General features: G+C 38.1%; 1 protein-coding gene across 4 annotated transcripts in view; it reads left to right on the top strand.

Moving 5' to 3' along the window:
• The window catches only part of LOC120799853 (PRELI domain-containing protein 1, mitochondrial-like), a 19,415-nt gene continuing 3,502 nt past the window's right edge, over positions 1–15,913 (top strand). For 2 of the 4 annotated variants that reach the window (XM_040145296.1, XM_040145297.1), the window contains exons 1-6: positions 1–114; positions 1,528–1,734; positions 2,700–2,925; positions 4,170–4,283; positions 4,868–4,946; positions 10,804–10,952. In XM_040145296.1, the coding sequence (XP_040001230.1) occupies positions 98–114; positions 1,528–1,734; positions 2,700–2,925; positions 4,170–4,283; positions 4,868–4,946; positions 10,804–10,925 (765 nt within the window). In that variant the 5' untranslated portion in view covers positions 1–97 and the 3' untranslated portion in view covers positions 10,926–10,952. Of the gene's footprint in view, positions 115–1,527; positions 1,735–2,699; positions 2,926–4,169; positions 4,284–4,867; positions 4,947–10,803; positions 12,368–15,913 lie in introns of those variants that run through there. The other 2 variants (XM_040145295.1, XM_040145294.1) reach the window with 2 other exon arrangements.

The raw sequence follows: 15,913 nt of genomic DNA on the forward strand, positions 1-15,913 counted from the left end.
TGTCTGTCACATGTAGCATAATGGATGTTATTAGTTAACGTTGGTTAATTTGCAGCACAGGCAGGCCCTCTGCGGACATTTATCAGCGTAATATTTCATGAGCAGTGACTTCAGGTAAAAACGATCTTGTTTCCTAAAAGCCAAGAGCGTTTGACACTTCAGTCTACTAAGTATTAAGGCTAGTTAGCTAAACTTGATAAACCTAGGTTGGGGTATTGTTATGGTGAGGCTAGCTGTCAAATCCGTACAGGCGTGAATGAGGTGTAAAACAACTATAGATATAGCGGTTGACACTCAGCGTTAGATGTCAGACTACTGAATTAGTTTTTAAAAGCTAACCACGTAGCTTTTGGCCGTCCAGGGAACTATCATATGGTTTGCAGTAACATTAGTCAACGAGGTAAGAACAAACCATCAGCTCAGCTATAGCTCACTGTAAAGGAGTAGGTCAAGGTGACATATGTACAGACTGTGTAAGTACCAACTATAATCAGATCCCCTATGTGTCAGTTATTGTTGAACTGTTGGAGGAAGTACGACTTTCATGGAAGTATCTAATATGGTTTGTTGCGCAGAATAAAACATTATATATAGCATATGGCGCTAAGGATATATGCATATAACTTTAATTAGACTAAAAGGATGCTTCAGCACAGACCCCTTTAATTTAAATAGACGAATTCATAAAACACAGCGGGAACAACTATGTTCTACAGTAAAAAAAAAAAACGTTTTCTTGAAATCTCCCGTCTGCACATACACAGAACTGAAGCAGAATCAACTTCACTGGCCAAGTATGTTACAATATATTTGATTCCGACTTTTTAATAGTTGTCAGCGTAATTGCACACAGTGCCAAGACCAGTTGTAAAGGAACAAATAGACACGAGACAACCAAGATAAAGAAACATAAAAATAGTTATTATGTACAGGCAAAGAGTTATGAAAAGATATATGTATAAACAACAATGGACAACAATACTGTATATACAGGGTTGTGGTATGTAAACACAGTTAGTGCAAGAGTGCATGGCAGTGTAAGGAATGCTGGAATAACAATTGTATTGGGAATGAAATAAATTCATCTATATAGAGAGGTAGTTTTATGCATCCATTGATGGATGTGGAGCTGGTGTGGTCAATATGAGGAAAATCCTCTATAATGGTAATTTTATATTAGAACATTGATAAATATGGTGATAAAGAAGACTTTCTTGAAAATCATTTGAGAAACTTTTTATTGATTAAAATAACAGCAGTTTCTGCCTAATACAGCAAATTAAATACATACCAAATGAAGGTATGTAACCACATTGATGCAAAAATTACATAAAAATCCAATATTGCCATAAGCTAGTCAAAAATTTTTATGACAGTAAAGATATACAGCATTATGTACATTTACATGAACATGTGATCACATAAAACCGAAAATTTAACTTCGGTATCTAGAATTTCTATAGTCCATATATAATTTGTAAGAAGTCTTCTTGTGCTTCTTACTGATGGTCCTCTTCACTTTTGCAGGACTGTTTCAGACTTTGGATGGAGTCAGCACCCAAGTTTTCATCGTTTTGTACAGTCACAGCAAGGGACCTCAGGGTTCGGGATTCAGGCCGTACTGCACATCAGCGAGAGAAGAATGGTCAAGTATTTCTGTAATAACATAGACATCAGGAGCACGTGGGACCATGTTGTCTCTGCTTTCTGGCAGAGGTACCCTAACCCATTCAGGTATCGTAATATTTTCATGCTCAGTATTTTAACATAGATGCTCATTGTAAAGCATGTGGTGGATGTCAAAATTCCCCACACCCCTCAAGATATTCTAGCTTTTTTTTGGGCGGAGTTCCTGAAATGCAAACAAGAATATACAATATACTTGCTCTCGTTTATTTAGATAGAAGTAACCAGAAAAACCAAGGCAAACAAGACTACATTGTGAACTTTTGTTTGTTTTCAGTAACTGCCTCAAATGGGATATTTCACAAGCTACAGTAATTTGCAGCCAACCTCATAAATATGATGGGAAGTTATTATAAAGTGTTTACATGTTCAGATTAGTATTTAGTGTTTCGGGTTGTCACAATATGAAATTTTCACTCTGCGATTCTGATGACAAATCGCATCAATTTAATTTAAATATTATTAAAACCCTTTTACATTTCCAAAATCTCAATTCAAAAGAGGACCTTTGGGATCAATTGAAATTATTGGAGTGTTTGTAGACCAGCAACAATCTTGTTTTTGTACTGAGTTAGTTTAAATCCAACTTTAAAATTAGAAGAAACTTATAGAAGTATTGAATATGCATTGCTTTGCATTTATGTACCTACGACTAAAAAAAGCCCTCAGTCATGATTAAGATAGAGAACTGAAATAACACATCAGGGAAGTAAGACTAAGGTTAGCACATTCTTAGTTGCATGGTTCTATTTTATTTGCATTATGAGTTGACCTAACTACGTCAGAAACTTGAGAGGTATTTGTAATGTTTCACAAATGTGACAATGCTTTTCTTGTTTGTGTTTGTGTTTTAATTGATTTTTTTTTTTTGATAGTTGACTACTGTTTTAAACAGAACTGAAATGAATTACAGACAGATATGAAACGTGAAAGTTAATAGCAACCATCTGGCTGACATGGCGGTGTTTTTTTTGTTGTTGTTGTTGTTGTTGTTGTTGTTTTAAATCCACCAGCACCCATGTTCTCACAGAGGACGTTGTGTACCGGGAGGTGACAGCGGACCACCATCTTGTCTCCAGACGCCTCCTGACGAAGACCAATCGGCTGCCTCGCTGGGCAGAGCGGTTCTTCCCCACCGGCATGTCTCGGTCTGTGTACATCATCGAGGACTCCGTCGTTGACCCTGTCAACAGAAGCCTGACCACCTACACCTGGAACCTTAACCACACAACTCTCATGGTGAGGCAGCTGATTCTCTGTGGTTTTATGGGTTTTTTTTATTGTAACATTTCAATGACATTGTTATTAACCTTTAGTGCAGCTAATTTCCTATCAATTGTCTTTGAAAAGTGTTTATTTTCGAGTCAGTATGGCTATAGTAGTCAGGTTTTCATCTATGTCCTACTGACTTTGTGTACTAGGCCTACATTTTGGAAAGCTCTAATTTTCATTTGACTGAAGCATATTTTGTTCACATTGTGTGACTCTCTTTGAGGGTAAAAAAAAATACTTCCAGCTGAAAATCTATTTTCAGCAGACCTCCAGTTCTGGCCTAGCTGCAGTAATAAGAGTGAACTCAGGCTGTGGCCAATGTTAGATGTTGTTGGAGGAGAAAGCAAAAAACATTTCACACAAGAATAGAGAATCTTATTTTCTACAGTTAAAAATCAGAGTACTACTTAAAAAAAAATCTCTTCTGCTCTGTTATTTTTATAGTTTATCATGGCCTAATACTGCACAGTGCAGTCAGGTGTAGCTGCTAACCCCAGCAGGCAGGAGGAAATATTAATTCAGCCAGTCTGATCTTCAAAGGAGACGAGTGTTTGAACGCAGTTCAGATGTAATAATCTCCCAGGGAAGAAGGACCTTGACATGACTTGTACATTATGCAGCTTTAAGGTGTGCTTTTTTCAAACACTTAATGCTGTACACACCGCACTAATGCAGGATGGATTGATGGTACTCATGTTTTTAATCCACTGCAGTGTGAAACATAACTGGCACTAAACTGGCTGTCTCCTTCAGCTCTGAGACAAATGGTGACATTTCTTAATACAAAAAAAGATAAATGCGGTTGCAGATATTTAGAATTAGTAGATAGATGAAGATTATTTTCAAGTAGACTATGAATTTAGAATTTATTTGGATCCAGTCATGACTACATTAATCCAAATCAAATTGTAAAATTCCCCAATATTCCCACCTGTAATTGGTTGTGCTTAGTCTGATATATTATTAATTAAAATTTACTCATGTCTTAAAGCTAAACCTAACAAAGAAGCTCACGAGAAAATTCTGATTTATTTGCTCCCATTATGTGTTTTCACTATAAATCATCCCTCAAGCACCTGTATGTCAAAACTGCACAGAAACAATGTATTCAGTTCTTTTACTTCTGTTCCTGAGCTGCGTGAAAATTAAAACAATTCCTCAGCCTTGTCCTTTACCTTAACCTGCTGTCACTTTTCTCTCTCCCGTATTAGTCCGTTGAAGAGCGTTGTGTTTTCCAAGACTCAGCGGAGCAGCCAGCCAACACGCAGCTGAAACGGGAGGCATGGATATCCTCAAGTGTTTATGGCTTCTCCAGACCTATTCAGGTACATTTAACCTCTTTCGACAGTAAGAAATTGTGCTTAAATCAACATGGTGAATTATTCCGAGTGTAATACACAGTAGATTTTCATATGTTCTTCTTTTCTGTCAAAAGTTTTCTGATTTCGTTCAGTAAATTAATCAGCATAGGGTTATAATTGTAGTAGGATAGTAGCAAAGCACACTCAGTTATATATAATCACCTCTTACCTGGAGGATCTGTCCTGGGGAGTATAAACATATATACATATTTACGCTTCAGTTTAAGTAGATACATTTGTTTTTGCCGTAGACAGTGAAATATAGAGTTCTCTTCCCAAAGCTTTAGTTTGATTTGTAGGTCATAGTATGGGCAGCAGTGGAGTAGGTGCCTGTGCACAAATGCCAAAATAAAAAAGTGGGAGATTTGAGGGGGGAAGTGAAATCAGCGCCAAATATATGTGAGCCTAAACTTGTTATTATTAGATGTTGAAGATGCCAGGCTTGTGTTGATATCCCCAGAGAGAGGGAGAGAGAAGACTGTTAGATAAGGGTTGTTTTTCAGACATCTCCCCCATGTAAAGCCATTTCCTGTTCTGTCTTTTCCCAGGAGTTTGGATTGGCCCGCTTAAAGAGCAACCAGGTGAAGGCCATGAAAGGGCTGGAATACGCACTCTCCAACTTACAGGGTATGTGAACTTCACCAGCAGAAACGGGAAAAGTGCAAGGAAAAGAGAAGAGGGAAACAAAACAAGTTTATTTTTAACTGTTGCCATTTCTGGAAAGGAGAAAACTCATTCAGGAAGTAGGGCTTCTTTTCTCAAAACATTAGACCGTTACGCATTGTACACTATATATTATCATATATTATTTATTTATTTAAATAAATTAAACATTTTCTTGACTTTCAGTACATGGCTAAACATCCTGGAACAATCCTCATTATGTATTTTCATGAGTTAAATGACAGTGAAAACGGAAGTTGCTCCTCCTAGACAGTCAGAGCTTAACATTCATTTCCTGAGACCCCGACACAGTAAAACATTTTTCCTTTCTTATGTATGCAAAATCCATCCGAGTGTCACTAAGTAGTGTGTAGCAGTAAGTTATGTGGAATAGGAAAGTTGTGTCAGTTAAGGCCAGAAATGTACTCTTGCATGTTTCTCTTAGGAACAGGTTAATTTAAGCACCAGAAGCAGCCGAAAGGTCCTTGTTGTTGCTGTTTAGAAGTGGCATGTGACTGCAGAGGAATGGGAAACAACGACACCTACAGTGACAAACAGCTCGAAACAATTAAAGTTGTCGGTATTGTCAGACAACAAAAAGAGGGCAATAACATTGATACCTGATTAGAGAAAGTAGTATACTTCAGGCTAATTAAAGGTGCAGTCTGTAAAATAAGGATGTTCAGTAACAAATGGTGCGGATGTTTGTTCTCCATCACAATTAAGGCTGCAACAAACAATCATTTAAATGAATGGTTCATCTGTTGATTATTTTCTAGTCAAATTTTTGCTTGGTGCATTAAATTTTTTGAAAATAGTAAAAAAAAAAAAAAAAAAATTTAAAAATCACAATTTACCAAACCCAAAGTTTTCATATTCAAATTGCTTATTTTTTCCAGCAAATAGTCCAAAACACAAAGATGTTTAGTTTAAAAACTGACTAACTATTACTCAATTATCAAAATAGCTCCTAATTAATGGTCCTGTCAGTTGACCAGTCGTTTCAGCTCTAATCATGACCCTTTATTCGTCATGTACAAAACCTTTATCCTTCATCAGACCATGAAAAGTCACAAATTTTAGAGACAGTGTTTGGCTGACTTAATCAGTGCAGCACAAAACAAAGTTCGGCAAGTCAGTTTTAGTCTTCAGTGAGTGTATTTTCGGGGGGTGGCCATTACATGAGAAAGGTACTGATTGTTTGGCAGTGTATCCCGACCACTGAAGTTTGTGTTGTGCTGCAAACTGTGCGTTGTGCTAATGCAGCATACTGTTGTCTGAAAGGACATTCTCCCATTGTTGTGATTCTGTCCCACTGCCCCTTTGTCGATGGCACTGCAGGGATTGGCATCAGGCTGAGCGCTGTGGTAAGTATGTTAGCAGTGAGGCATCCATCTGCCATCCCAGGCCTCGCCCGGAGTTGTCACATGATGCCATATATGAGCCTCACGCAGTAGTTTCTGCAGCTGAAGTAGTGAATGTCTCCCCCTGTGTGGTTGTGTGTGCAGATACGCACCATATTTGTCTTGAAAACATCAGAGAACAGAACGTCTGGGTAGTAAAACTGAGAAAAGTGACTCAAAAGTTAATCTAGCATTGGTATAGAAGTAGATCCTACATAGTTTCGTTTACCTAAGTGCCTTTTTTTTTTTTTCTTGAGATAAAACTGAACTTTACTCATGACCTTTTTTATAGGAGGAAATGTGGTTTTAACTGTATTTTCCTTTTTCCCAAAATGCAACAATGAATGTTATCTTACTATAAATGATGTCTGATTAAAACAGGTTATCTAGTTTTACTACTGCCCACAGTAGTTAGGAAGATTTCTTCTAATTGATGTGTTGTTTTTTTTTTCTTACATTGTTTTAAATTACAATCTCTAAATTTTGATCTTCTTAGTCACAACCTAGCTGAATTCTATTTGAAAATTCCTCTAGTTGGATTGTTTACCTTTCATATTAATTTGATCAATAATTCATTTTATTGTTTTTAATTTTTTTTTTGGTTGTGTTTTTCTTTTATTTTTATTTTTTTTTTACCTGCAGCTACAAGCACGGTACCCAAACAGTAGAATACAGTGAAAATCCAGGACAAACTGTGGCACTGTATTATCAGAGTACAAAACCAGAACACAGTAACGTAGAGATGAAAAAGTGACATATTACATTTACACTAAACAAATAATATGTTACACAGCAGATGCAAATCTTTGACAAAATAGCATCACTTACCACATATATTACTACATATTGTCATTGAATGGCAGTATAGTCGATGACAAGTAATGGAGAACAGAGATGGTCTGAAGTGTTTTTGCTTTAAAAGCTTTGAAGGATGTCAGCAGTTATTTATCCGGTTGTTTGGCTGTTTTTATATATTTTGGAGCATCCGATGAAAACTTTTCTTCTGAGATTGGACATGTTGAGGGAAAGTGTCAGGTGTGTGATGGAGTTATGTGTTATTGCGTCCAATGCACCTGGGTCTGTGTGACTCTACTGTCTACAAATCTGGATGCTGAATTAAACTTTATGCTTTTAATTTTTCTGCCTTCACGATAGCTCGACTCTCAAGCACAATGCTACCACAAATAATGCATTTTAACCATTTACCTTCTTCTGATCCCTGTGCTGAGAATAAAGTGTCCGTTAATTAGCATTGCTGCTATCGTCAACTGCTAGAAATACCCTGAGTAAAGACTGATGGAAATCTATGAAATACATTGAGTGAAGTTTTCAGAGAAGCCTGGTACACAATTAACTATTTATACTATGTAACTAGAACTAAATTGCAGTTGATTGAAATGTGATTTAAGAAATTTCAGGCTCTTCTAGTGACAGTTATGTGCTCCGAAAGCACTTGAACAATATCACCATTCTGGCTCGCAGCTGATTAAGAGAGTTTGTGCTTGATTCAGTGTATGAGTTGACTGAAGGAACAGAATCATTATCAACCTGATTATCACAGTATTGTCTCTGTCAGTAGGCAACAGTAGTTACACTAGGGTTAAAGTCAATGAAATATCCAGTACAGTTGATTTTTTTTTTTTTTCCAGCAGATTTTTGTTACCTTGACTCATAATTTATTCTCCTGTTTACCTGTCTAAAAACAGGTATGCAAAGATTAATTTTTATGTAACTTAGTAGAACAAAATCCTGTAATTTAAAAAAAAAAAAAAGGTGTTGTTAAATATCAGCATTGTTTCATTCTATTACAAAGTTAGGGAAAAGTCTACTTTTTTTACACATGAGAACAGTGAACTTCAATTTGAGAATAATTCATAATATGGAGTATCACTGTCTGGCTTCCTCACTGACTTTTCATGAAGAAATGTCTTAATCTCATAAGTGAAATTAACAAATGTCAGGGCTTACACTTTGGTCATCTTTAATTTCAATGCTTGAGTCTTAACGGAAGCTTTATACCTGTAAAGCTATAACTAAGCAAATCCTAATCTTTTTACTCAACCCAATATACTGTACTCACTATATGTACCCTCTGAGAAAAGCCCCGTTCTCTCCCTTTATGCCTTCAGACTATTGCACTGACCTGCAGAGAGAAATCCAAGCAAATCTTGGTACCTAGTTTTATGAACCCCTGTGCAAAAGAAACTAGTCTTACCAATTTAATATTTATGGAGCTGGATGTACCTGAACAGCCTGTTTATTTTTTTAATGCCAATATCTACTGCAAAAATAATATTTTCAAGTTATTATTAGATGAGTTGACATGAGATACCAGAATTGATATAAACTATAAACCTATTTTCTAGCGACCCTGTATGGCAAATTGTATTCTTAAACACTGTTACCAATGGGTAATTTGTTTATAAATGAGAACAGTAGTGTCTGAGAAATCACCTAAGATACCACAGTACACAGATGGACAGACAGAGAGACGTTTCCCACCTCATTAGTAAGACTGCAGCACTTGTGTATTAAGACATTTCCTTCAGAGGAAAATAAATACCTAAAACACCATTAACACTGTCGCTTTAGCAGCTGTTGGTAACCCCATTAGAACATAGACTATAGGAATGCTTGGATTTTTCCGATATTATAAAAGTACTTGCAGGTAGATTTAAACTGGTTTTCTTAGGTGCTTTCAGACAGGCAGTGAATTCACAAGTAGTTGCCTCTCACTTTCAGCAAGTGTTGGTGCAGCAGTCTGCACTACACTTGACGACGTGGCCAAGAAAACAATCACCAGATAAATCAACTCGAGTGAGGAAATGGGAACAGGTTAAAACCAGTCGGACAGTTACAAGTGAAATCTGCTGCTTGTGCTTCGACTCTCAGCCAGTGTAATTTTAGTCAGAGCTGACGTCGGCTTCCACCAAAGCGTGCACGAGGAGCAGAAGATTTTTTTTTTTGTTTGAAACATTATATGATGTAGAAATCAACTGTGTAAGCAGTTAAAGCATTTGTTTGCTTTTGTTTTTTGGCCCCCATCGATTCCCAAAATCCACTCCCTCCACGTATTATCAGACTCCAAACATGTGAAGTGGTTTCTCCCTTGCCAGCACATAGGCGCCCTCCCAAGAAAAACACTTCTTCCAATATCCTTGTGTAAAAGCATGTAAGAGTGAAGGAAACAGCTCGTCACGTCTGTCTGACTCTCTTTCACGGTTTAGGGAAACCGCTAAGTTGTATTGTGACTCGGGTTGTTGTTCTCACGTGAGGTACTTCATGTTTGAGGGTTCGCGGTGAGGTCAGACACAAAAAGCCTCTGCAGCCCACGGTACTGGATCCAGCGGGAGGCAGTTCAAACCAGCAAACAAACACTTCTTCAAAATATGATGTCTGAAATGATTTGAATTTTGTCAACTTTCCATCTATCCTGGCCAAGTCCGTTCTAGATTAAAGTCACGATTTCAGTGTTTCTAGGGCAGACCTAATAGCATTTGCGTAAACCTTCAACAAGGCACAAGTCTGAATTGAATTCTGTCAGATTAACGTAAAAGCTGCCGCAAGAATGCACAATTTCACAGATTTCGGTCACTGTAATACATTTCTCACCCAAGTGTCATCTCTTATAAGAAATAAAATAAGTTTGATAAAATGTAGAAGACTGAATGAGCTGATTTACATTGTTAGAGAGATTCATCTTATGACAGATCAGACTCTAAATTATATTTTCATCCTCACAGTGCGACTGGAGCAAAAGAGCTTAGAAAAACCTTCGTACAACCACAGTAATAATCAGATCAATTTCCTCAATCCTTATATTTTGAACTGTCTTTCATGCCAGCTGTATCAATGAATAAATGAATATCCAGAAAAATGCAAAAACAAGTTCTAGCTTAACATATCGTCATTTATGTTTGCATTGTCAGACACTATAAAACAGGCAGCTGAATTCTCTATCTAATAAATGATGAAACTGGTGAGAAAATCTTTCACCGGAGAAGTGGGAGCAAATGTCCCACATGGTCATGAAGATCATTAGTTAAGGCTTCAACAGCGAAACATGTTTTCAAATCCATCACTGATGCATCCTATAGATGATAGAACAGAAAACTATTTCGTTCATATCATTATAGTTTTCAGCTCACCACTGTTTTCCAGCTGTGATGCACTTCCTCTCGCACACCAGGTGCCAAATATCACACGAGCACTGGCTCCCTCTACAAATATCGTGCCATGTCCGAGCACAGCCGTAAGGAACATTTATGTAAAAACACCTATGCGTGAACAACAAAAAGGCGTCACTTCGACAGCTTGATGAAGCCAGCAGTGCTGCGTATTCCGTGTCTGAAAACCGCTTAGGAAAACATGCTGCATTGTTGTCCTCACTTTCTGCCCGTCTCTCTCTGGACTCACAGGAGAGACGCCCCAGTGGCTGCTCAGGTACACGGTGAAGGATGCATCAGGGAAGGCCAAAGAAGCAGCCAAGAACCTGGCTTCAGCTGCTGCTGCCCCACAGAAACCCCAGCAGTACATCTGACGGGACCGTGTGTGAAGCACTGTTCAGGTGACATGAACTCAACACAATGCCTTTCGAGCATCTTGATCATATCAGCTAGACTGAGTTTTTGCTGGGATCTCACCGATCGCTGTTTTTTTTTTTTCTCTGCACTGGTTTTTTTCTATCGTATGAACCAACCTCTGTTGGATTAGCTCCGTTCTCTACAGTTACACTGACTTTTCTTTCTTCCTCTCTGCTCTCATCTGTCTGTCTTCTCTGTTTCCCCCCCTCAGCTTTCAGTAAATCTCAGGTCTTGTCAGGTCTTGAGCCTTTGTATGAAACCCACTGCCTTTGGGTAAACTCTCAGACCAGCAGCTCCTTTTAATGCTGTAACTGCTTCAGTGTAAATGCAAAGTTTGGCCAATGTGTCCAGGCCATTTACTTCATACTTTTCTGTACTCTACTGTAGAAGACTATTGAATAATTATATACTGATAATCAGTAATGTATACTTTCCTTTTTATTGTGCAGTTCCTGCACGATGTTAAAATTCTTCATACAGTTTGACACTTTGGGATTTCACCAGTTTATCAATTACTTATCAGCAATTCAATTAACTTATTATTATGCTTTAGGTGTTGGTCCAGCCTAAAGTTCACATTAGACCAAATCCTAATGCTCTGACTGCGTAGTTTTAATTTTGCTTAAGCAAGAAAGAACTACAACTTTAATTTAATGATTTTGTGTGCACATAGGGGTTATTTAAACAGTTAACCTTTTTGTATAAAGGTTCCTTTCCTTATGACATTTGACATTTTCTAGGTTTGCGACCGCAGTAAATGTCTCACTTTCGAACACAGCCCTCTGTATGTGTCACTACAGTAAGCACACAATGCGTTCTCTAATATTGTGCACATAAATAGAAAGTTTAGTGTAAATGCTACTCGTTAGTAATTCCCAGCACAGCTTGTACCAGAGCGGTGACTGTCACAAGATACCAAAGTGACTTATATCAAAAAGGACAGAATGAGTGGTTTTTTTCATCTTCATGCACAGATTCATTATGCAATGTGATTAGCCTTTAACTGTGTGACTGTGTGACTGAGGTGTATTAGTTAGAATAGATCATTTCAATCTTGACATGAAGCTGAACTAGTGATGAAGATGATGGTAGGCATCATATACTTTTCAATGACTGCATTCCCTTTTGGATGGAATTGACTGGATTTTTCTGCTGCAAGACTTGAATTATGGCTCAGATATAATTCATGGGATGTATTTTGAAATGTCATCTGGCATTGAGCATTTCTAGTATTGGGTTCACGCAGATATATTTCAAACAGGTAGCAACATGTCCAAAAATATGTAAAAACAGAATCCATTGGACTTTCAGTTGACGATATTTTGCAACACATCCAAAAACATTTTCAATCAGATTTTGCATTTATAAGTCCAGTGTTTGTTGTCTTGTATTTTCTCTCCTTGTCAAATTAAGCTTTATTAAAATATGACAAGTTACTGTTTAAAATTCTGCCTCTTTGTTGATTTCTTCAGGTAATTTGTCTCGTCTTTAACAGTGACAAAAGATGTACTATGACCTTTACAAACTAGTGAATATTCCAGACGACAGATCACAGTTTCACAGCTGCACAAACCAAACAGGAAGCCCCATAACATTTGAACATATTTATCTGCATATTCCTGCTGCTTTGTTTTTGGCAGTTAAAGGTTTGTCACAGTGCTCGGTTTCCCCCTCAGTAAGCGGCGTGTTGTTCCAAACAGTGTATCGTAAGTCATCTTATAGGCATTAATGAGGCTTTGGCGGTTTTATGTATAAAACATTTTAATTATTACAATGAGAGAATACAGAATACCTTCAAGTGTTTGCTAAATGTAGCCAGCACCAGGTACTCGTGTACACGCACTTACACACACAAAACACACATATTACACATCCGCTAAAAAGGAACATATTCACAGGTCTCTGGCACAGAACTCTCCCTACTCTGCACAGTGTGTCAGCCCAAACAAACTCCCCACCATCCTCCTCTCAACTAAATCCCAGCCAGCTCTCCCTTCTCTACAGCGGGAACAAAAGATGAACCACGATGTTGGCGTGACACCCATCGTGGAGCACTCCGACTCTGGAGTGTCACCTTATACATAAAGATGCAAAGTAAGAAGAAAAAGACATAAAGGCTGGGTAGAGAAAGCGGAAAGCTGAACTAAAGCCTACAGGTAGTTAAAGCTATTCTGCTGGAATTACATATACTCTTACTAATCATTCAACACGGAAAGTTTAAAAGTGACTATTTATTTGGCAGGAATACAATTTTCATGGAAGTCATTGTGTGGGTTTTATAAGCACCATTACTCAGCAGGCTCTGGGACAGGAGGGTGTCCTCTCTGAGCACAAGCTTCTCTGCCTTGACCCTGCTGTCTGTGCAGACCGTCCTTGGTCTTTGCTTCGCCCTGATTCCGTCCCACAACCCAACCACCCTCTCTCTGTGCCTCTGCCTGCTGACTTCCCCAAACATCACACTGTGCTTTTGTGCTCTTAGAAAACCCAACACACTGAAGTAAATCTCTGTGCAACAGCAATATGAAAGCAAATATCAAACCTTGTCTGCAGTTGCTCTGAAGTCAACAGTTTTTAAAACTGAGCCCCTGTCCCTCTGATGACTCTTAAATTACAGTTTGATTTTAATAGTTCAACAAAGAGCCCCTTCAACTTCTTGACATAAAAGTTTACCTTTTTTTTGCCATGAGGAAGGAAGCGGTAACATCTTCTGTTGCCACTCCAAGGGGTTAAAAATAAGAGCAACTGTGACTGATTTAACAGTCTTCATTAATTGGTACAATCTCTGCTTTTTTTTTTTTTTTTTTTTAAGAAAATAACTTTTTCGAAGGCACATCATTAAAGGATTTCCATAAACACTATCCATCCAGCATTCAAACAAAATGTTACCAAGTCCAGTCAACTGCTCAAAAACCCCTCATGCTGAGAGTGTGCTATGTACATTTGTCGATGCCACCGAAAAATTATAATCTCATATCTGGCCCTCAGCTCATCCCACTCACTCTGTCTTTATCCGTTGCGTTTCTTACTGGGAGGTTCTGTGCAAGAGAATAATCTTATTCCATTAATATGGTTCACTCAGTTGTTCATTTTGACCAACAAACTGAAAAAGGACATTTTTGCTACAAACTGTCATGTACAAATCCTTTGACATGAATGTAAACTCTCGATGACAAAAAGAAAAAACAGCGTTTCCAAAAAAAGGTTGTTTTTTTTCATCGCTAGTTAATTGTTTTTTTTTGCCCTCCTGCAGTGTATGGAGAGAGTGCAGATAGGAGGTAAAATTCATCAAAACAAAATGAAGAGTTGGTCATCAAAAGAATGCACCACAGAGTCAAAAGCAAAACCACCTGCTTGTCTTAAAAACCCTGCCCGCCCACCCTCCCTCAAAAAGCACAAGATGGTAATATTGCTGTGTGTCAAGAGGTCCCCTGATCAATGGTTAACACTATTTTTGGGATGGACCGCTGGGAGCGCGGAGGATAACACCTTAAGCTGCCATCGATTGGATTATTCTTTTATCGCTCCTCTCCCAGTGACTCCCACTGAACAAACACATAGTCAACATACAATAAAAGTAAAATGACAAAAAAAAAAAAAAAAAAGATAAACACGCTTCAAGCCTTAAAAGTTTTGAACCCCATTGGTGACCATTTGGGGCGACTGGAAGCTGCCATGGGAGTTAACCAGTGTGTGCGTGTGTGTGTTTGTTTGTTTGTTTGTTTGTTGTTTTCGTTTTGTTTTGTTTTCCGTGATAGAGGCGGAACTGGCAGATGGCTGGGCGTCAAGAGGGTGGGAAGTGCCTGGACAGGGTGTAGTACAACAGCGGCTTCTCAGTAGAGACCAAAGGGGCATTTCTTTTTTTTTTTTTTTTTCTTTATTCATAATGAGGTCTTCTCTTCACGTGCTCCTTGCTCATGGAAGTGTTTTGGCATTGGTAAGGGTTGAAATCAAAGCTTTCAGCCCTGCCAGAGGAGAGGAAGAAGAGGGAGGATACGATTAAGAGAGAGGGGATTGTGACCTGAGCAGGGACCGCAGGTTAGGGAGGGAGGGAGGAGGAGGAGGGAGGTTGAAGGCCCACCAAGGCACAGAATGACAGCGGGAGAGTCACCCAAGGGAGAGGGGCCAGTGTATCAGATCCCTGCCCCCACTCTCCCTTCAACAAGCCTGGACTCCTGTCTGTCTGTCTCTCGCTCTCTCTCACACACACAGGCACACACACACACACACACACACACACACATATATACATATATATATATATCTATATCTATATCTATATCTATATCCATATATATATAAACATATATATAGATAGATAGATAGATATACTCACTCTTTTTTGTCTTTTCATTACAAGAGAACATTTAGGAAAATATAATACAAAATTTAATACAAGAAATATAGACTACACTCGCTAGTATCACTTTTAGTGACAAGTAGCTTCTTTTGTATGCAAGTTTTTTTTGTTTTCTTTCTGAGTCTTTTGTAGTTTTTTTTTTTATTGTTTTGGTCAGACCTGCCATGGTGGATCGGCCCTTTTTGTTTTTGACATGTTGGGACGCCAAGCTCTAAAGACTGCCAAAGAGTGAGGCCTAATGATTATTAAAATGGTCAGAGAGCAACAGGAGTGCCTCCTCTGTCAATATCGACTATTGTGCATAAGTTACAGACGTTAGAGAAGAATTTCATCTACATTGGTCTTCAGCAGTGCCCAGAAGCTCCAGAAATAGATAACATTTAGCAGAGAGCGATAATAAGATCATTAGTTTTTTTTTAATAGAAATTAGAAGTTCAACTGAATGTGATTAGTTTTCTAAGTTAGCTAAAATGAGCGCCTCTACAGAGAACAAATCATTAGAGCTGGCCCTTTTTTTTTCTGTTAATTTTTTTTTTTCTTTTCCACATTTACAGCTTTGACTTGTTAATCAGAGCAACACAAAAAAAT

Source organism: Xiphias gladius, chromosome 15, assembly GCF_016859285.1.
Source record: "Xiphias gladius isolate SHS-SW01 ecotype Sanya breed wild chromosome 15, ASM1685928v1, whole genome shotgun sequence".
NCBI lineage: Eukaryota > Metazoa > Chordata > Actinopteri > Istiophoriformes > Xiphiidae > Xiphias > Xiphias gladius.